Raw genomic sequence first — 22,883 nt, 5'->3', positions numbered from 1 at the left:
AGTATTTTACAAGAATTATTATTATCATAGTCATAAAAAATTCGGTCAAGGGTGAATTTTGTTTAAAATTGAATTGTTCCGCTTTTGACTTAAAAGGTATAAAATCTTCATTTCTGATAGTAATATCTCGATGGGGGTTGAGGGAGAAAAATCATCCAATGATTTCTCCCGTCTTGAGTGAGGCGGGAAGGAAAGGAAATTATAAATTAATTTTTCTAAGTTTTTAAACTGACATGGTCACTAACACTAACATTAGAACTTAAGATGAGATATTTACCATGTTTATTTATGTCTATGAGTTTCCAATATTTCGGCACTGTTGCAAGCACTATGATACATCCGTGATCATGAAACATAATATAAACATGGTAAATATCCCGTCTCAATTAACATTAATTTATCTAAACTAGGAATTGAATCGAGGGTCGCGTAATACATCCACCTACACAATAAATCAATAGTTAAGGTAATACGTTAGTTTAATTATATAACAATCTAATAAAAATAAAATAAATGTCCTAATACGGTGACCGAGGTTGTCAAAATTTGGCCAATGTATGTATGACTCAGATTTGGACAACCTTCTGCGGGGTTGCGGGCGAGGCTAGGCTATTACATCACTGATCCGGAGCTGCGGACTACCTAACGGGTTTACCGGAGCTCCGGGTCGAAAAGCAGGAGTAGGAACGGGGTGGTTTTTAGTCAGTAAGAGTCTGACACTCCCTCTCGCCTTGCCCAAGGCGGCAGAAGACATTGAATGATTTTCCCCCCTCAAAAAAGGCCATTACATCATGTCTTCGGCTCTAAGCAGGAACGGAACGGGGTGGTGTTTAGTCAGTAATAGTCTGACACTCCCTCTGCCCTGTCCCAGCTAGGCAGTCCACAGCTGTGGGTTGGTATCAGCCCTACTGGGCCCCATTTGTGGTGGCTTCTGAGACAAGTGTGCGCGAAACGCGACACGCTGTACACACGGGTCTGGTTCTGGTCGGACGGCGAGCTACCCTTGCTCGACGTCCGCAGGCCCACACACTTTTGATGATCCTTCTTTTTTAAGGGGGGTGGGGGGGGGGAATCATGCAAAGACTTTTGCCGCCTTGGGCAAGGCGAGATGGTGCCAGAGTCTTACTCACTAAAATACACCCCGTTCCTACTCCTGCTTTTTGAGCCGGAGCCCCGGTAAACCCGTTAGGTAGTCCGCAAATGTAACACTATTACCCCCATTATGGATATCAAATGTGAGAGCTTGATTGGGTGAGTTTTTTCATTAGAACTAGTATTTTAACATAATAAATCGATATAATTATGTACTCGAATACTTGTTTTATTACTTTTTTTATTTATAACTTAGATTTTTATGTGTGATTGAAAGGGGTACTTAAGCATCCTTTTTCAGTCTTTTTATATTGGATATTGTGTCTGGAAATAAATCATTATTTATAAAGGCTGGACACTGATGGAAGATATTTTTAAACCGCAGGTAACCCCCAGTCTAAAATTAAACATAAAATAAAATAAGGTTCACTGACACGGTTGTTTGTTTGTAAGCGACGATCTTAAAAATAACTGGACCGATTATTTTGTGGTTTTCATCAGTGGGTAGATTGGTTCTTGAGAAAGGATTAAGGATAAATATTTTTGTGGAGATTCATGGTGTTTTTCCATCAGAGATGTGCTATGCTACGTTGCTGTGGATGCGTTTGGCTCACTTGGCTAACACCAATCATATTCATTGGTACACATAGCTTAGCACTGGTGGATGATCCGGAGCTGCGGACTACCTAGCGGGTTACCGGGGCTCTGGCTCGAAAAGCAAGAGTAGGAGCGGGGTGGTTTTTAGTCAGTAAGAGTCTGACACTCCCTCTCGCCTCGCCCTGGCGAGAGAAGTCATTGGATGATTTTCCCCCTTATAAAAGATAACTAGTGGAAACGGGTTCAACTAAGATATGTTTTTTATATGGAAAGACGCGTGCTATGGATGGTTTCCCTACTATCGATACATCGCATACTCGAGCTGCGCATCTTGCGTCGCTTGCATCTTCCTTGTCAAAAATGACTTTCATGTTTTGTTGTATATAAAATTAAGTAATTTAATCACGAATGTGAAAAACTTTACACACGACATCCGTACCTAAGCATGCAATGTAAAAATTTAATGAAACCCAAAATTATATAAGGTGTTCTAAAAGTATCTGCCACGGCTTTAATGGGAGGTAGTGTTGTGTTTGAAGATTACAATAGTGAATATAAATTATTGATTATGAGTTTTTTTTTCATACAAAAATATCTACGTATGAGTTTGTTATGAAAGAGCTATCTCTTTCTCTGTCTCTGTCATTTCGTCAAATTGATAGCAATTGTTTTCATTGACGAAGCGACGCATTGTGCGTATTTGTGAACCACTTTATGCAGAGTAGAGTCAATGTTTATTTAACTTCTTTATGTTTTCAAATTGAATTAACTGGTCCGGGGTACGAAATTTCTTCACTATTGTAATGTTCAAACACAACACTACCTCCCATTAAAGCCGTGGCAGATACTTTTAGAACACCTTATATTTTTTTGTCAGAATCAAATCCCAACACGTTGGAAAAGGTAAAATATTTTATTTTATGAATACAAGTTAATTATTTTGATGACGCAAATGGTTTTGGAACAATCGTCCCATTATACCGAAAATAACAACTCTGAAATACCTATGTACCTACCTACCTACATGATCAGGAGGTTAAGCTAACAATCTGTCAATTTCTCACTGGATTTTCGACTTAATTTTGATAAATTTAAAGTTCAAATTCTAATGAAGACTGGGTTCAGCAGGTTAAGCTAACAATCTGTCAATTTCTCACTGAATTTTCGACATAATTTTGATAAATTTAAAGTTCAAAATCTAATGAAGACTTGGTTCAGCAGGTAAAGCTAATAATCTGTCAATTTCTCACTGGATTTTCGATTTAATATTTAAAAAAATAAAGCTCAAAATCTAATGAAGGCTGGGTTAATCTGCTTTTTTATTGATTTTTTGAGAGGGGAAATCATTAGAAAATGGCTGGGTTCCTCGGACTCCAGTTTCGGCTCGAAGAGCAGGAGTAGGAACGGGGTGGTGTTTAGTCAGTAAGAGTCTAACACTCTCTCGCCTCACCTCGTCATATCATGTTTAATTTTTGTTTTATTTTTAAAAAAGTTACCCCAACACTAGGATTTTCTCGGTTGTCGTGGGTGCATTTACAAACAAGGCAGTTCACATGCACATGACACTCAGACTCGAAACAACTATTTGTGGATCACACAAAGAGTTAATCCCTGTGAGAATCGAAATCGCTACACGTTGCACAGCAGCCACCGTGCCAACCGTGCAGTCAATCTTCTCTCTCAAAAAGATAGGCAGCGGCAAGAAGCGTAACTTTTTTTTGGAACACCGGTAAACTAGCAGACGTGTCCCTTGATGGTAATCAAGCGTAACCGGCCTTTTTGGGGTCAGGAATTTAAGGGTTGTTGGGGAATCGGGGATTGAAGATTAAGAATTGGTAATTGGGCCTCCGGTAACGTCACTCACACAACGAAACAACTCAAGCGTTGTTTCACGTCACGTTCTGTGAGGCCGTGGTATCACTCTTTTGCTACACTTATTCTACTGTAACTGCTTTCTTTTGACCTTAATGGTATAAAAGAAAACGATGAACACTCACCTATAAACAAACGGCCCGACTTCCACCAGCTTAGGTTTCTCTCCATTCTCCAGGAACCCCTGAGGGTTGGTCACATTGAAGATGTAGACCTTGGTCAACCTGATGACACCAGGCTTGTGCCAGTAGCTGTAGCTTAGTGAGCCGTTCCATAGCTTCAATTCCTGAAATAAGAGGAACTGGTTAGATGGTACTTATTGCAGCACCAGCGGTTGAGCACTGGAGGACTTTTGCGCGCGCCTCAAAGAGCCATCAGACCACCACAGATGGGGCCCAGTAGGGCTGATGCCTGATCCGGAGCTGCGGACTACCTAGCGGGTTTACCGGGGCTCCGGCTCGAAAAGCAGGAGTAGGAACGGGGTGGTTTTTAGTCAGTAAGAGTCTGATACTCCCGTCTCGCCCAAGGCGGGAGAAGTCATTGGATGATTTTCCCCCATAAAAAATAAATTAGTTATAGAGTGCATATTGTAGCACTAACGTTTAACCGCGGCTTTGCCCGCGTTCCCGTTGAATATTGTGTGTCTATGTGTTATTCCAGACCATAATCTACCCCTGTTCCAAATCTCATCCAATCTCTTCAACCGTTTTGACATGATATTAGAAAGATACATAGCATCAAGGCACCTTTTATCCTCAACATTTTTTTATTATGGAATAGGGGGCAAACGAGTATACGTATCACCTGAGTGTAAGTGAGTACTGGACTAGGGGTCTCGGGTTCAGGTCAGGCAAAGCATTGCTGGGCTTTTTTCGGGTTTTCGAAAATTTTCAGTAGCAGCACGGAGTTTTAAAATTGTGCCCAGTATATGTCAATAGGCTCACCCCTTATTACATGGGACTTATAACACAAATGGTGAAAAGTGGGCATACATTACGTGCCGTAATGTGCACCTCTGCCTACCTCTGCGGGGATAAAAGGCGTGACGTTGCATATAATAGAATTATAGGATACTAGCAAACCCGGTGAACTCCGTTTCGCCACCAATGATTTTTCCTGTTTTCCTGCTTTTCTCTTTGCTATAAACCTCACGGAGCCCGAGACCTTTCCAACGAATGCAAAACCGTGGAAATCGGTTCGTGCGTTCTGGAGTTATAGTGTCAGGAAGGAAAATCCGACTTATTTTTATATTATAGATAGTATACTTACCCTAAATATGATATAGTCCAGCCAGGGCACAAACGATAGTATAATTCCTAGTACCACGGTACAAATACTGAACATCACCACCGTCAGCCGACCTGAAACAAACAGAAATACAGATTTAATATCAAAGTCAAACATTTTGAAGATCAAATGTTGTAATACTTTTTTTGTTTGAGGGAGGAAAATCATTCAATGACTTCTCCCGCCCTGGGCGAGGTGAGAGGGAGTGTCAGACTCTCACTGACTAAAAACCACCCCGTTCCTACTCCTGCTTGTCGAGCCGGAGCCCCGGTAAACCGCTAGGTAGTCTGTAGCTTCGGATCAAAATGTTGTAATACTAGCGACCCGCCCCAGCTTCGCATAGGTGCAATGGTGATACATTATGCATGTATTATACGTATAAACCTTCCTCTTGAGTCACAATATCTATTTAAAAAAACCGCATCAAAATCCGTGCTAGAGGTTAATATTCATGAGCAGCATTGAATAGCGGCGCAACAATCGCCGCGTCGTATGTTGCAGAATGCATTTTTTATGGGACAAGCTTACCCCTACCGCTGCAACTCCTGTGCACCAGGATCTACAGTAGATACAATCATGAAAACACCGGAACACTGAAGTCCAACGTCCCAGGGACATGAATAACTGTCTTGGATCCCGCAACGAAATAAATCAGAAATGCTTATTATAAAATTATAGTTACAATGTATATTATTATAGTTAGAATCTGAGAATCGGTCAAGGCTTTGTTTAAACAGTGACATGCTTAAACCCTTTGCATGATTCTTGTAAACTAATGTGTAATCATTTTAAGAAGGAAATGACAGATTACTTGTGTTAACTGCAAGTTACAAACTTCTAGCGATAAGTACGTGTGTCGCCTGGACAGTCTACGCTACATCCTTGTTGACTGGACATCTACACTACATGAGCTGCTGTTTACATGTGAAAAATAGCTCATGACGATACCTAAGTACGTGTGTCGCCTGGACAGTCAACGCTACATCCTTGTTGACTGGACATCTACACTACATGAGCTGCTGTTTACATGTGAACATTAGCTCATGACGATACCTAAGTACGTGTGTTGCCTGGACAGTCCACGCTACATCCTTGTTGACTGGACATCTACTCTACATGAGCTGCTGTTTACATGTGAACATTAGCTCATGACGATACCTAAGTACGTGTGTCGCCTGGTCAGTCTACGCTACATCCTTGTTGACTGGACATCTACACTACATGAGCTGCTGTTTATATGTGAACATTAGCTCATGACGATACCTAAGTACGTGTGTCGCCTGGACAGTCTACGCTACATCCTTGTTGACTGGACATCTACACTACATGAGCTGCTGTTTACATGTGAACATTAGCTCATGACGATACCTAAGTACGTGTGTCGCCTGGACAGTCTACGCTACATCCTTGTTGACTGGACATCTACACTACATGAGCTGCTGTTTATATGTGAACATTAGCTCATGACGATACCTAAGTACGTGTGTCGCCTGGACAGTCCACGCTACATCCTGGTTGACTGGACATCTACACTACATGAGCTGCTGTTTACATGTGAACATTAGCTTATGACGATACCTAAGTACGTGTGTCGCCTGGACAGTCAACCTCGCTACATCCTTGTTGACTGGACATCTACACTACATGAGCTGCTGTTTACATGTGAACATTAGCTTATGACGATACCTAAGTACGTGTGTCGCCTGGACAGTCTACGCTACATGCTTGTTGACTGGACATCTACACTACATGAGCTGCTGTTTACATGTGAACATTAGCTCATGACGATACCTAAGTGCGTGTGTCGCCTGGACAGTCTACGCTACATCCTTGTTGACTGGACATCTACACTACATGAGCTGCTGTTTACATGTGAACATTAGCTCATGACGATACCTAAGTACGGGTGTCGCCTGGACAGTCTACGCTACATCTTTGTTGACTGGGCATCTACACTACATGAGTTTACATGTGAATATCTTATGAATTGTACCGTGTGTAGTCGGGTGGTTTACCTGCATATAACCATTTTGATTAATTACATATGTACGTTAGGTTTCTGTTTACGGAGAACACGTTTTTAAGTACCAGTGCACGTGTTTGTTACGGCGCTGATTGTAGCGTGATGGGTAGGTAAATAGAATAGTTTAGTTGTAAGAATGTAGTGTAATATTATGTATTGTTTTTTATATATTTCTCAAGCGGTTTTGCGAGATGGTTGATGGATACAAAATGGGATCAAATTAATGACCAAAAAGGCAGTTTTGAAGGTGCGTGTAGCGCGTCGCGTTCCGCGCGCGTCTCAAAGAGCCATCGGACCACCACAGATGGGGCACGGTAGGACTGATGCCTGATCCGGACCTGCGTACTACCTAGCGAAGTTTTACCGGGGCTCCGGCTCGAAAAGCAGACTGAGTAGAAACGGCGTGGTTTTTAGTCAGTAAGAGTCTGACACTCCCTCTCACCTCACTTTGGGCGGGAGAATTTATTGGAAAATTTTCTTTTTTTTCATAGTAGGTAAGCCGGTAAACGAGCTGACGGATCACCTGATGGTAAGCAATCGCTGCCGCCCATGGAAACCCGAAACATCAGAGGCGGAACAAGTGCATTGCCGGCCTTTTGGAGGTTAGGAATTTAAGGGTTATTGGGGAATCAGGGATTGAGTACATTGGGAAGCCTCTCATGAGAAGTCATTGGATAAATTTTCCCCCTCAAAAAAAAGCATCACGTTTTTAAAAACAACTGCGGTTGATGACGATTACATTGAAATACCTATTATTAAATTGTTATTATGTTGCGAAAAACACGAGTTAAATGCGTACTACACCTTGCATGACCCTGCTTACCCACTATCGTCAGACAATAACACAATTATAAGTACCTACAATGTCACTAAGTACTATAATGCTTCTAATTGCTGGGGTTAAGCAGTCAAGGTAGTTTCTAGTAAATAGTTGTATTACCTCCGTACTTTGTACTCACTTGTCAATAAGATAATTTGTTTTTGAAGATTTTAATTAATACCTTCATAGAAATAAGGCTTAAGGCTTCAGAGAGAGGGATTTAAGTTTCGGACTACCTACTACCTAGCGGGTTATCGGGGCTCCGGCTTGAAAAGCTGAATGGGACAAGCTCGCCACAACCTCTCAGAACCGCTGCAACTCCTGTACACCAGGATATACAGTAGATAGAACCATGAAAACTCCGGAACACTGAAGTCCGGCGAGTCCCAGGGACATGAATGACTGTCTTGGATCCCGCAACGAAACAAATCAGAAGATGTTACTAATAACATCTCCTCTAAAGGAGAAGAAAAGAAAACGATAGTTTCCACTTCCCTCGGTGAATTTTATGCAGGAGACAGAATGACTTAAGCCTAAAGGTACAAAAGAGACTGCACAACTGGGAGAAGCCCAGTCGCCTACCACAGAATTTTTACTTAAAACTAAGCGGGTCTAATGTGTGAGCTGTTATACTTGCTTCCTATAATAAGTACGGCAAAAACGGGCCAGAGTAGTAATGCCAGGGACCACACTCCCAGAGTGTGTGATGGGCGGATTGCTCATGTTGCAACTCCGCTGTCGAACATTGGCACCATGGTGAATCAACGAGTTTAAATGAGAACAATTTGCTTTTAGAGTTGCCATGGACAGTGAGAAATTGGGCAACACAGTGATCCACCTCCAACCATGTCCTCTCCAGTCGCTCAAGCACGGGAACTTGTATGTTTGTAAACGCACACACGACACAAGAAAAAATCCTAGTATGGGGCAACATTTACAAAAACATTGCAAAAATCGCTCCGCTCACCGCCCCGCTTATCGCTCAGCTACCCAACAAGGAAGCAGCCTTATAACTATTTCTATAGAATAGAGGTGAAAGATCAATGCCAGTACTTTGAGACAGATACCTCATTATCAGTAACATGGGATTCCCTATAATAATAGATGTTTTACTTCCTAGTAAAATACTAGCATGTCGACCAGGCGTCGCCTGCGTAGCTTGACATAATATTGTAATAACTGATTTATTTTTTGACAAGACTGCTTCGTTGGTCGAGTGGTTGTAAGTGCGACTGCTAAGTAAGGGGTCTCGGGTTCGATTCCCGGGTCGGGCAAATTGTTAATAGGCTTTATCATTATGTTATGTTATTAATGATAGTGTTAGTGACCATGTCAGTTTAAAAACTTATATTACTGGGCTTTTTAAGGTTTTTTCCAAAAATTTTCAGTAGAAGCATATAGTGAAATTAGGTCTCCGGTATTCTCACTCATACAACAAAACACAATACAAGCATTGTTTCACGTCTGTTTTCTTTGAGGCCGTGGGGAGAAGTCATTGGATGATTCCCCCCCGCCTCCCCTCAAAAAGTCATTGCCTATACAATACAAACAAACGAACAGACAGATAAATCTTCCTTCTTCATCATATTGAAATATGGAAATATGTGGATAATTAGCAACATTATAATTGATTCTTAGTAAAATACATTTTCTCATAACTTTATTTAAATGAAATATTAACGTTGTGGTTTAGTGGTTATAAAGCGTGACTAGTGACTGCAGTGATGCGGTGGCTTTTTTTACGGATCACCTGATGCAATCGCCGCCACCCATGAACATCCGATACACCAGAGGCGTTACAAGTGCGTTGCCGGCTTTTTGGGGAGAAATTTAAGGGGTAGTCGGGGAATCGGGGATTTGGAAGATTGGCAAGCGGGATAATCGAACCTCCCGTAACCTCACTCATACAACGCAAGCGTTGTTTCACGTCGGTTTACTGTGAGGCCGCGGTATCACTCCGGACGAGCCCCACACATAAAATAAAGAGTTGATAGTTATCTACTTATACAATGTGATAGGCGTGGGACTTCTAACCCGTTAAGGCTGAGTACTACATCTAATTTTATCGACAAAAATAATAATATGGGGGTTTGAACCCCTAATTGAAAATATTGAACGTAAACTGTATGTAATTTTTGGTCTTGTAAAAATAATTCACAAATGATTTTTTACGCTTAAACACGGTGTATCAAACATATGAAATATCAAGTGCACGAATTAGTCTAGCCAACATAACAAACGATACGGGAAGTCGTTTTTTTCATGTTTCTACGATGGATACGAACCTTATGAATTTTTCAAAAATTTTAAAAAAAATTTTAAAATAGCGAATTACAATTAGGTAGATATCGACCACTTCGACCCCCGACTTTTGTCGATCAAATATAGGTGAAGAAATCAGCCTTAACGTAATTAGAAGTCTCGACCCCTGTCACATTGTATAAGTAGATAACGTTTCATATGATTTATAAAGGGGAAGAACCATGTGATACCAAGTCACATTCTGGCCCAATTTTTCTATGCACGTATTACTGATGAAACTTCGTCATAGAGATTCTATTCAACCTGTATTCTGTCATGTGCTTGGCTTGATGTATATGGGTAATTCTCGTGGTTACTCATACGCTGTATGTATCGTTATAATTGTTTTAATGACATATGTAAGTTGATAATTAAATGCAGGTATATTTATAGAGTCACGTAGTTACGTTTGTAAACAACTCTAGTCGTGTTGCGGGTGTCAAATACCTGGCTAAAGGATAGCCTTTTTTTGAGCGGGCTAAAGTCATCCAATGACTTCTCCGGGCTTGGGCGAGGCGAGAGGGAGTGTCAGATTCTTACTGTCTAAAAACCACCCAGTTCCTACTCCTGTTCCTTGAACTGGACCCCGGTAAACCCGCTAGGTAGTCCGCAGCTCCGGACTAAAGGATAGATCAGCACTGAGAAACGGTGAAGGAAGACATCGTGAGGAAACCAAGGCTTATAATTTCTAATTATAAGTTTGAAATCATCTCATTTTGGGCCGCGACGTCTGTTGACGTTGAGCGGGCTCCACTCAGTAGTGAGTTTTGCCCACCACTCGTCTGACATGCGGCAGACATGACCAGCCCAGTTCCATTTCAAGCTTGCGGCTTTATGATCGACGTTGATGATTTTAGTCATCATTTTACTATACCTAGGTATTTTAAAAATCTATTCAGATGAAAAATAACAAAGAAACGTCTAGAAGTGCAATAATATTTAAGTTTTAAGATTTACATCTTAACTTAATGTTTATTTATTTAATTTAATTATCTTTTGTTTAAGATTTTATTCGTAAAATTATATAATTATGTTTAAAAGATTATAATATACTAAACAAATAATTACATAAGTGTGGGATGACTATTTATCATTTTTTAGGGGGGACAAAATCTCGAAAAGCAGGAGAAGGAATTTTGTTCCCCCCACTTTTTTTATCATCCAATGATTTCTCCGCTTTGGGCGAGACGAGAGGGAGTGTCAGACTCTTAATGAGTAAAAACCACCCCGTTCCTACTTCTGTTTTTCGAGCCGGAGCTCTGGTACACCCGCTAGGTAGTCCGCAGCTTCGGATCAGAGGATGACTATCCTAACCTATTCTACACGAAAGTGCTCGACTGGAGTGATACCACAGCTTCACAGAAAACCGACGTGAAACAACGCTTGCGTTGTGTTTGGTTGTGTGAGTGAGGTTACCGGAGGTCCAATCTTCCCAATCCCCGATTCCCCAACAACCCTTAAATTCCTAGTGGCGGATTTTTTTTTGTGGGGGGAAAATCATCCAATTACTTTTCCTGCCTTGGGCGGGGAGTGTCAGACTCTTACTGACTAAAAACCACTCCGTTTCTACTCCTGCTTTGATTGTGGAGTCTACGCTGCCTATACGCTGGACAAACGCTAGCGTGAAGGTGCTATAACTATTTATTATGACTGCAATGCCAATGTTTCTGTACCTAAAAGTTTTGTAATTGTCATGCCACATAAAATATGTCTGAGAAAATAAAATATGAATACAAATTGTCTATTGTTAGTCAAATTCTTCAAATATTATGCATTTTACAAAATGGATTAAGTATTTTTGTGTAGTTTTTAGGATACAAGTGTGGGAGAGCCATGCTTCGGCACGAATGGGCCGGCTCGACCGAAGTGATACCACGGCCGAGCAGAAAACCGACGTGAAACAACGCTTGCGTTGTGTGAGTGAGGTTACCGGAAGTCCAATTATTTGCCTTCCCAATCTTCCTAATGTTAAACAACCCTTAAATTCCTAACCCCCAAAAGACCGGTAACGCACTTGTAACGCACTTGTAAACCTCTGGTGTTTGGAGTGTCCATGGGTGGCGGCGATTCTTACCATCACTCGTGTACTTTTTTTTAAGGGGGAGAATCATCCAATGACTTCTCCCGCCTTGGGCGAGGTGAGAAGGAGTGTCAGACTCTTACTGACTAAAAACTTCCCCGTTCCTACTCCTGCTTTTCGAGCCGGAGCCCCGGTAACTTATTACGTTGTCCGCAGCTGATAAATACATATACCTAGTCTCAAGATGTATGTGTTTTAAAATAATTATTACAAGCTCCTTTCCAAAACTCAATCGTTGGCATTTTATCTAGGTAGTCATACCTGTTTATTTTGAAATTACGTTTTGTATAAGATATCGGTATTTTAATTTTGAGACTCGTTTTTGTTTTATTATTAAATTATTGTTATACAGGGTGACTTTGAATTCGACGTATTCCTCTCGGGAGGTGATAATACAACTAATTTCCTACAAAATTAGCCCTGAGGTCCTTGGGCGGAAAGTGGCTAGTTTCTGAGATATTCAACATTTTTGGTTTTGGTAAAAAATTCCCAAATTGATTACAAAAACATCAATAACTAAAAAAATACTGGTTGGATTTTAGTAGTTTTAGTTTTAATCGGTTGCCAATACATCAGTTATCATTTATAAATACTAATAAATGCAGAAATATCATTGGTTTTAAAATAGCAAGTAATTTCTTATCAAATTTTGTTTTGTGTCACTAATTTGGTCAATAGAAAACATGATTTATTTCAAAAAAAATATATGACACTAAGCGTACAAACTATTAGAAAAACTTCCTTGGTTTATCAGCTACCCAGAAACGTAAGATTATTTACAAAATTCTCAAAAACAAATGAATTAATTGATGATAAGTAGAGTGTAAAGAGAAAAGGGCAATTTCAAAAACATCTTAATTTGCAAAATTTTGTTCAAAGTGACCTCCCCTACGACGAATACATGCCCGAACACGCTTCCTTATCTCTATGACGGTCACTCTTGGACTGAATATGCGTCTTATTTCGTCATTATCTTCAAATATGTTTCGGAGAAGAATTTCGATACACGGCCAATTCCGTCTGTATAAACAAGGGACTTCATGAAAAAATCAACCGGCGTTAGGTTCTGGTCATTGTGCATGCCATGTAGTTGGACCGCCCTACTAATCCAATGCCTGAGAATCAATGTATCCGACCATTGCCGCACAGTAGTTCGATAATGCACTTGACAATCGTCGTATGGAATAAATTCGTCAATCAAATTAATAAATTAATTCAATAAGTAGAATAAGTTAATTCATCTTGTTTCTAAATTCAAATTTAAAACAATGACCCTAGCTCATTCCTTAAAAATTCTTCATAATTCTCACCATTTAAATAGTTGGATGAAAAGTAGGGTCCAATCAAATAATTATTTATGATACCCATGCAAACATTTGAATTAAAACCGTATGCGCTATGGCATGCACAATGACAAGAATCTAACGCCGGTTGATTTTTACATGAAGTCCCTTGTTTATACAGACGAAATTGGCCGTTTATCGAAATTCTTCTCCGAAACATATTTGAAGATAATGACGAAATAAGACGCATATTCAGTCCAAGAGTGACCGTCATAGAGATAAGGAAGCGTGTTCGGGCATGTATTCGTCGTAGGGGAGGTCACTTTGAACAAAATTTTGCAAATTAAGATGTTTTTGAAATTGCCCTTTTCTCTTTACACTCTACTTATCATCAATTAATTCATTTGTTTTTGAGAATTTTGTAAATAATTTTACGTTTCTGGGTAGCTAATAAACCAAGGAAGTTTTTCTAATAGTTTGTACGCTTAGTGTCATATATTTTTTTTGAAATAAATCAAGTTTTCTATCGACCAAATTAGTGACACAAAACAAAATTTGATAAGAAATTACTTGCTATTTTAAAACTAATGATATTTCTGCATTTATTAGTATTTATAAATGATAAATGATGTATTGGCAACCGATTAAAACTAAAACTACTAAAATCCAACCAGTATTTTTTTAGTTATTGATGTTTTTGTAATCAATTCGGGAATTTTTTACCAAAACCAAAAATGTTGAATATCTCAGAAACTAGCCACTTTCCGCCCAAGGACCTCAGGGCTAATTTTGTAGGAAATTTGTTGTATTATCACCTCCCGAGAGGAATACGTCGAATTCAAAGTCACCCTGTAATATTTCGTCACGTGTTTCTTTGGTCACGAGTCCGTCTAGAAATAGTCTTATACCTAAAACTGTAGGTACCGGAGCTGCGGACTACCTAGCGAGTTTACCGAGACTCCGGCTCGAAAAGCAGGAGTAGGAACGGGGTGGTTTTTAGTCAGTAAGAGTCTGACACTCCCTCTCGCCTCGCCCAAGGCGAGAGAAGTCATTAGGCGATTATTCTCACTCAAAAAAAAAGGAAAGAAAAAAGGTATAGGTATTTGAATTAATTTTTCAACCTCATGCATTATAAATTATATAATCAAAATGCATTTTTCTCACGAAAAAAACATGAACAATTCTTGTGTAGTCAACCTCGCTACATCCTTGTTGACTGGACATCTACACTACATGAGCTGCTGTTTACATGTGAACATTAGCTCATGACGACATATAATGATATATTATATCTTATAATACATAATAATGATGTAAATATGAAAGTTATAAGTATGTGAAAGTGTTCATCTTGTAGACTAAAGCCGTAGCGCTAACTGCCTCAGGTAATATAGAAACTATGTATGAAGTAGTAAGATTGCAAATTTGACTTTTTAATGTTCAAAATTTCGAAAATACTTTTAGTTTTTCAATTATGTGTTATGTCAGAGATGTCACGCATATATTTCTTTTCAAAAAGTAAAAAGTAGCTAGAGAGTTAGATTAAGAAGCCCCCAGACCTTACAGACATAAGTGTGGGAGAGCCATGCTTCGGCACTACTGGGCCGGCTCGACCGGAGTGATACCACGGCCCACAGAAAACCGACGTGAAACAACGCTTGCGTTGTGTTTCGTTGTGTAAGTGAGGTTACCTGAGGCCCAATTACCCCTTTTACCAATCTTATCAATCCCCGATTCCCCAACAACCCTTAAATTATTAACCCCCAAGAGGTCGGCAACGCACTTATAACGCCTCTAGTGTTTTGGGTGTCCATGGGCGGCAGCGATTGCTTATCATCAGGTGAACCGACTGCTCGTTTACCGGTTTATATCACAAGAATATTAAAAAAAAAAAATCTCCTGATTATAAAAAGCAACGTCACGCATTTTATCCCCGAAGGGGTAGGCAGAGGTGCTCATTACGACACGTAATGCCGCTATACACCCCACTTTTCACCATTTGCGTTATAAGTCCCAATAAGTGGTGAGCCTATTGCCATATACTGGACACAATTCCAAACTCAGTGCTACTAATGAGATTTTTTTCGAAAAGCCCAGTAATACTCTTTGCCCGTCCTGAGAAACGAACACGAGACCCCTTTGTCGGCAGTCGCACTTGCGACCACTGGATCAACGGGGCAGTCTCTATCAAAACATTTTGATCCTTTCAGGAGATTTAGGATTAATTTCTTCGTTAGAATACCATAAGAAACAAGTTTGACACAGCTAGACAAGCCTACAACGTCTGTGCATCTCGAAGAGTGAAAGTCTATCACTCAGCGGCCGGCTTGGAATTATAATAACCGGTTTTAGAGACAAGGTCAATGGCATGACCGCCTGTTGTAATACTGGGGAAAACTGCCCCATTAGTGGGCAACAAAATTAGGAACAAATGTTATCAGTAGTTATAATTTTATTGTAACTTTCGTGAGACATAACTAGACTAAATTAATTATTATGTTTTTCGGCTTACTCACGTGCGTGACAAGGAATTCGACTAGTTTCAAGCCATACTAGAGGTTCATATTTTGTAAGTAAACGCAATCACGACATAGGAGAAAATCCTAGAGTTAAAAATGTTTAAGGTGTTTTGCATCAGAGATACATATGTGCTATGAAGCCATGCTACGAAAATGTAATAGCTAAGCTGTAAAAATATGTGACCGTTTCCACTGATACTAAGCTATGTAGCTGCGCGGGGAAATTACGTAGCTCGAGTATGCGATGTATCGAGTAGGTAAGCCATCCATAGCGCGCATCTATCTGTCCATATGAAAAAAACATAGCTTAGCTGAGTCCGTTTCCACCAGTACTAAGATAGCTTAGTACATATGTATACCAATGAATATGATTGGTGGAAGTCAAACGCATCCACAGCAACGTAGTATAGCACATCTCTGGTGGAAAAGCACTTCGAACAAAATATAGGCTACATTAATTCATCTCTCGGAAACGCAAGCGAAGCCCCCTTTTTTTTTTTTTTTCTGGGGGGAAAATCATCCAATGACTTCTCTCGCCAGGACAAAGCGAGAGGGAGTGTCAGACTCTTACTGACTAAAAACCACCCCGTTCCTACTCCTGCTTTTCGAGCGGGAAAAAAGCGAAGCCGTTGGCAGAAAATTTAGATTAGAGTTAGAGTTAGAGTTCAGCCATGATCGTCCCACTGCAGGGCAAAGGCCTCCCTACCTTCCTTCCATTCCTCTCTGTTTAAAGCTTTTTGCGGCCAATCCAAGAAAATTTAGTTATACATATTTTAGAATGAAACCCGAGTTTGTTTGTTCAGCAAGTGCATTTGTAAGTTGACAATGCAGCATTAGTTTAGAAAGTCGCCGGCGGCCGCGCCCGAGGCATTGTCAACCCAGTGACCTAAACTATGTATTTGTTACTTTTTGCACCTGTAGCCAATGAATGGATGACTTTGATTGTATTTCATTACTTTTATTATGTGCTAAAAACTATAAATGGTTGCGTTTTTTATGGTATAAGCTGATAAACGAGTTGACGGATCACCTGATGGTAAGCTATCGCCACCGCTGAAACACCAGAGGCATTACAAGTGCTTTATCGGCCTTTAGGGGGTTAGGAATTTGAAGGTTGTTGGGGAATCCGGGATTGGGAAGGGAGGTAATTTGGGGTTGTTTCACGTCGGTTTTCACTGTTCAGTAGTTTCAGCATGATTGACGGACAAACATCCTGACAAACAAACTTTCACTCTATACTAATATTATAAAGCTGAAGAGTTTGTTTGTTTGAACGCGCTAATCTCAGGAACTACTGGTCCGATGAATAATTCTTTTTGTGTAGGATAGCGCATTTATCGACGAAGGTTATAGGCTATAAATCATCACGCTACGATCAAAGGAACCGAGCAGAGCTTTGAAACCGCGCGGAAGTAGCTAGTTTAGAATATTAGTGTGGTAAGATCATAATCAACAGTCCGTGACAGTCTCCTCTACATAAGACGTTTTGCCCACGCTCGGCAGGCGGGTTGAAGATCGCAGTATGAAAGTTTCAGGTTTATCAGAGAGCGCTGCTGCTCGGTCTCTGTCTAATGTGTAGTTATTTCTCACAACACCTCCTGTGTTTATTCACCTTATATTTAATTATTGTAAACTGCGTTTTAATAAAAGATTTTTCCTTAAACCAAAATATGAAACAACAATGAACAAAAACAACATTTGAAAAATAAATAATATTAGGCAGTCAAGTCACTCCAAAATTAAATTAAATTTCGTTTAAAATAAAAGTCGATGACCGACTTTTAACTTTCAAGACTCAAAACTGTAAGTTATAAATTCTTTGCACAATTTCAAAACCTATTTTTAAATTAACTAATTACAGCCCTGTCAAATGAGTCTAGCATCAATAGGATACCTATTTTGAACTGGGCGTCTGACAAACTGACTATTTGCGTCAATATTTTTTGCTCATCCGAACTGGAATCTTCTCAAATGAAACGGTAAGACCAATCTACATACTTTGGTAAACAATTTTTTGTTCATAAACCAGAGTGTAAGTGAAGAGCCATGCTTCGGCACGAATGGGCCGGCTTGATCGGAGTGATACCACGGCCGAGCAGAAAACTGACGTGAACCAACGCTTGCGTTGTGTGAGTGAGGTTACCGGAGCCCCAATCTTCCAAATCCCCGATTACCCAACAACCCTTAAATTTCTAAACCCAAAAAGCCGGCAACGCACTTGTAATGCCTCTGGTGTTTCGGGTGTCCGTGGACGGCGGCGATTGCTTACCATCAGGTGATCCGTCTTCTCGTTTACCGGCACATCACATGTGCAGCAGCTCATGTAGTGTAGATGTCCAGTCAACAAGGATGTAGCGTGGACTGTCCAGGCGACACACGTACTTAGGTGTCGTCATGAGCTAATGTTCACATGTAAACAGCAGCTCATGTAGTGTAGATGTCCAGTCAACAAGGATGTAGCGTGGACTGTCCAGGCGACACACGTACTTAGGTATCGTCATGAGCTAATGTTCACATGTAAACAGCAGCTCATGTAGTGTAGATGTCCAGTCAACAAGGATGTAGCGTGGACTGTCCAGGCGACACACGTACTTAGGTATCGTCATGAGCTAATGTTCACATGTAAACAGCAGCTCATGTAGTGTAGATGTCCAGTCAACAAGGATGTAGCGTGGACTGTCCAGGCGACACACGTTTTAACTACATTGCAACTGTAGATGATGCATAAAACGTATTTGTATAGAGGGAAATACCATTGTTTATTGATGGGAAAATTCGTAAGTACTTGTAAACATAGTATATGTTGTAGCTATTGACTATATCACAATAAAGCAAAGGTCGAGGGCACTAACGATGTCTAACATATATACTATGAACATATGACAAAATTATTATTAACATAACATAACATATATGTATGTATGTATGTAACTGTGATTTTGAAATTTGCTACTATGTTTATTGAACCTTGTACTTTTGGCAGAGTAGAATACATAATGTCACCATCCCTACTCTTCACGTGGGTGTCATATACCCTACAGAGACCGGGCAGCAGGGTTCTCTGATAAACCTGAACCTTTTATACTGCAATCTTCTATACGACTGCTGAGTGTGAGGATTATGGCAAACTCCACTTATGTAGAGGATGCTCATAGTCCAGCAGTAGACTGTCAGAATCCCTGGCGGCTAGGGCGTAAGGAGAGCGTTGTTTCTTCACGCACCCCACCTTCTCCTTAGCTCTCATGACAGCTTCGCAGAAGGAGGAGATGACATCCAAATCTCGGACCTGTGGTCTACCTAGTGGGTTACTCGAAGAGCATTAGTAGGAACGGAGTGGTTTTTAGTCAGTAAGAGTCTGACACTCCCTCTCGCTTCGCATAAGGTGGGAGAAGTCATTGGATGATTTTCTTCCCATAAAAAAGATCATCATTTTTGGAGCTTGCTAGATTAAAAAAATATGCCAACCTCATCTAGTTATTTCAAAGATTGACGTGTAAGAGTGTTATTTTGCAAACTACTTGCAGAAATAAATATCATAAAAAAAGTCAACATTATTTATTTCAAATAGACCAGGAAGGCACTTTTGAACGTCAAATCAAATATTAATAATGTCTGTCTGTCGGTCAGTCCTCTAGTTGCTCTATTTGCTCGTTCCAAAGTGTAGATTCATATGGAAAAGAACGAGCAAAAAACTCCATAGGTTACTCTTTTTCATTTATTATAATTTATCATTAATGTTCCGAAGTTCAAACTAACCCAAGTTCTGCCTGCACGAGGAAGCTATCCACATTGTCTCCACATTGGACTGAACATCTGGCTATCGGCCAGTTAGTGACTAACTGTTAACAATAACAGTCACCAACACCTTTTGTTCTACTACTTCCTATATCTGCCATTTTTGACTGAATACATTTAGTATTTGTCATAACTTTAAAAAAAAACGTTACCCCACATTAGGATTTCCTCCTGTGTCGTGGGTGCGTTTACAAACATACAAGTTCACATGCTCATCACACCCAGACCCGAAACAACAATTTGTGGATCACACAAAGAGTTCACCAAAGGCCTCTCTTCTCAAATGGAGAAGGTTTGAGCATCTATGTTTGTTTATAGTGTCATTTTTTGCGTTATGTAGATGGCGTGGTATACGTTTTGTGTCTTGTATCTTAGTTTTTTGCTATTGCAAACATTGTATCATTTTTCAGAATAAGAAAAGTTTTTATTTGATGTTTCATAATTGTAATTCTAGCATGGCTTGAAACCAGTCGAGATCCTCGTCAAACAGTTACGTGTGTAAGCCGATAACACAATAATAATTAATTGCAGAACTTAATTATAACACCATCTATCGGGTTGATTTGTAAACAAATCACTCCCAATACGTAAAAACCTGAACTAAAAGTAGTCTAGCTGTTTTAGAGTTCAATGACATTTAGACAAATGAACGGAACAATTATATTTATGTTTATAAATACTAGCTACATATATCCAGCTTCGCTAATATGCAATTTAGATGTCATCTTTCGAGTAGATCAGTGTTTGGGAGTGTCATGCTTCGGCACGAATGGGCCGGCTCGACCGGAGTGATACCACGGCCTCACAGAAAACCGATGGAACGTCTCAGGGACATGAATGACTGTCTTGGATCCCGCAACGAAATAAATCAGAAGATATTATTAGAGGAGAAGAAAAAGAAAACGATAGTTTCCACTTCCCTCGGTGAATTTAATGCAGGAGACAGAATGACTTAAGCCTTTTTTTTTTTTTTTTGAGGGTGGATAATCATCCAATGCCTTCTCCCGCCCTGGGCAAGGCGAGAGGGAGTGTCAGACTCTTACTTACTTTACTAAAAAATACCCCGTTCCTTCTCTAATAAATCTACCAATCTCGCTGGTTCGAATAAATCTACCAAACAGAGCGTCGAACGCGCTCTTCGTTTCGATTACTTTAAACGTAAAGCAAACCTATACTAAGGGTACAGATGATATCGTTTGGCAACCAATTCGATTAAAAAATGCTGATAAAAACCTGATATTCTACAAAAAAAAAAAACATTTTTAATTTATAAGGAAACCTCCATTTATTTCAATTTGTGGAAAACCCGAAAATCCCAAAAGAATAATATATCATTACCAAACCACTTACTTGGCGATTGTACCTGCGCATACGACGAATGCATTAAAATTAACATAATTATTATACAGGGTGTCCCTGAAATCGACGTCCAACGGGCACTAGATGATCAGCAAGGTTCCAACTGTTATCAGAAAAATATAAAAAAAAATCTAAGTCCTACAGTTTTTAAATTACAGTGACTTATGTGTTATCCACGAAAAAGTACACCCTGTGCCAGTCTTTTGACTCTTGTTGCTACAAATCTTTATTTTTTCGTCTGCAGTCTTCCTTACATTATCCTGAATAGTGCTCCAGTAATATGGAATCATAAATTCTTAGCCAACTGCTTTAGATTGGAAAACATTGTTAGTTTTAGAGGAACCAAATACTCTGAATAAATTTTTCACCTTACTTTAAGTGACTGTACTGAATAAATAATGTATTGCGCTAGTAGTGGCAAATTTCACCAAAGTTGGCGCATTTAATAAGGATTCTAAAATGGTATAGCACTTTGCACATTATTTTTTAAATTCGACACAAAAAAAGATTTTTCAACGAAACTCGGTTTCGATGAATTTATTTGAACTTACTAATATTTCTTCTAGTGTACTCAAATCATACGTTATAACCTCGTATGCACTAGACAACACTTTGCACGCGATTTGTTATCATCATGTTGATAATCAGCGAGGATCTCTTGTCAAATAATATTGTCTGTCTACTCATGCTTGCAGCTTTCGTTGGCAATATTAATAGACTTACTAAAGGAACTGATGTTGTGTATCATGTTTCACTAAATAATATTGAATTATTGCAATATGATGTTCATAGTGTATCAAACACATTATCAAATGTGTAGTAAAATCAAAAGGAACGGACGCGGCAGATTCATGTACACAGCATATCGACGCGGTAGTGGTATGGTGTACATGAGCCCTTAGGCACAATTACTCGTCATATCCCCATCAAAAAAAAAAAAAAAGAAATGGGTGAATCCTCCGATTAAGTTACGTGTTCGTGTCTTATGATCAAATGCGGGATGAAGCATCAAATATTATTTAGTTTGTCGAGAAAGACTTATTTGCACCGTTGCAAGGAATTGCAGGTAAAGCAAAAAAATATTTAAAAAAGAAATAATCAACACGGCGCAAAAAAGCCAGTGCTCAACTAAAATGCCGAAACCCGGGTACGATGGCTCGAGATGCACAACGCCAGTTCTTCTAGCGATAATATTGCAGACGAATGCTGCAAGCGAAATCACGGGTAAACAGACAATGTTGTTTGACAAGAGATCCTCGCTGATTTTCCACATGATGATAACAAATAGCGTGCAAAGTACTGTCTAGTGCATACGAGGTTATAACGTATGATTTGAGTACACTAGAAGAATTTTTAGTAAGTTCAAATAAATTCATCGAAACCGAGTTTCGTTGAAAAATCTTTTTTTGTGTCGAATTTAAGAAATAATGTGCAAAGTGCTATACCATTTTAGAATCCTTATTAAATGCGCCAACTTTGGTGAAATTTGCCACTACTAGCGCAATACATTATTTATTCAGTACAGTCACTTAAAGTAAGGTGAAAATTTTATTCAGAGTATTTGGTTCCTCTAAAACTAACAATGTTTTCCAATCTAAAGCAGTTGGCTAAAAATTTATGATTCCGTATTACTGGAGCACTATTCAGGATAATGTAAGGAAGACTGCAGACGAAAAAATAGAGATTTGTAGTAACGAGAGTCAAAACCACTGGGTGTACTTTTTTTGGATAACACGTAAGTCACTGTAATTTAAAAACTGTAGGACTTAGAATTTTTTTTATATTTTTCTGATAACGTTTGGTACCTTGCCGATCATCTGGTGCCTGTTGGACGTCGACTTCAGGGACACCCTGT

The 22,883-nt window shown here is 39.6% G+C and overlaps 1 protein-coding gene across 2 annotated transcripts in view; it reads right to left on the bottom strand.

The window, feature by feature from the left end:
• LOC118280249 (scavenger receptor class B member 1) overlaps positions 1-22,883 on the bottom strand; it is a 271,827-nt gene that overhangs the window by 162,943 nt on the left and 86,001 nt on the right. For both annotated transcript variants that reach the window (XR_007706557.1, XM_035600180.2), the window contains exons 3-4: positions 4,831-4,922; positions 3,687-3,847 (exon numbers count right to left, since the gene is read on the bottom strand). Coding sequence is in view for 1 of the 2 variants with exons in the window: in XM_035600180.2 (XP_035456073.1) it covers positions 3,687-3,847; positions 4,831-4,922 (253 nt within the window). In the remaining variant the exon portion in view is untranslated. The remainder of the gene's footprint in view (positions 1-3,686; positions 3,848-4,830; positions 4,923-22,883) is intronic.

This window comes from Spodoptera frugiperda, chromosome 21 (genome assembly GCF_023101765.2).
Source record: "Spodoptera frugiperda isolate SF20-4 chromosome 21, AGI-APGP_CSIRO_Sfru_2.0, whole genome shotgun sequence".
Taxonomy (NCBI): domain Eukaryota; kingdom Metazoa; phylum Arthropoda; class Insecta; order Lepidoptera; family Noctuidae; genus Spodoptera; species Spodoptera frugiperda.
Note: the sequence above shows the minus strand (reverse complement) of the source record. Positions and strands in the feature narration are given on the sequence as shown.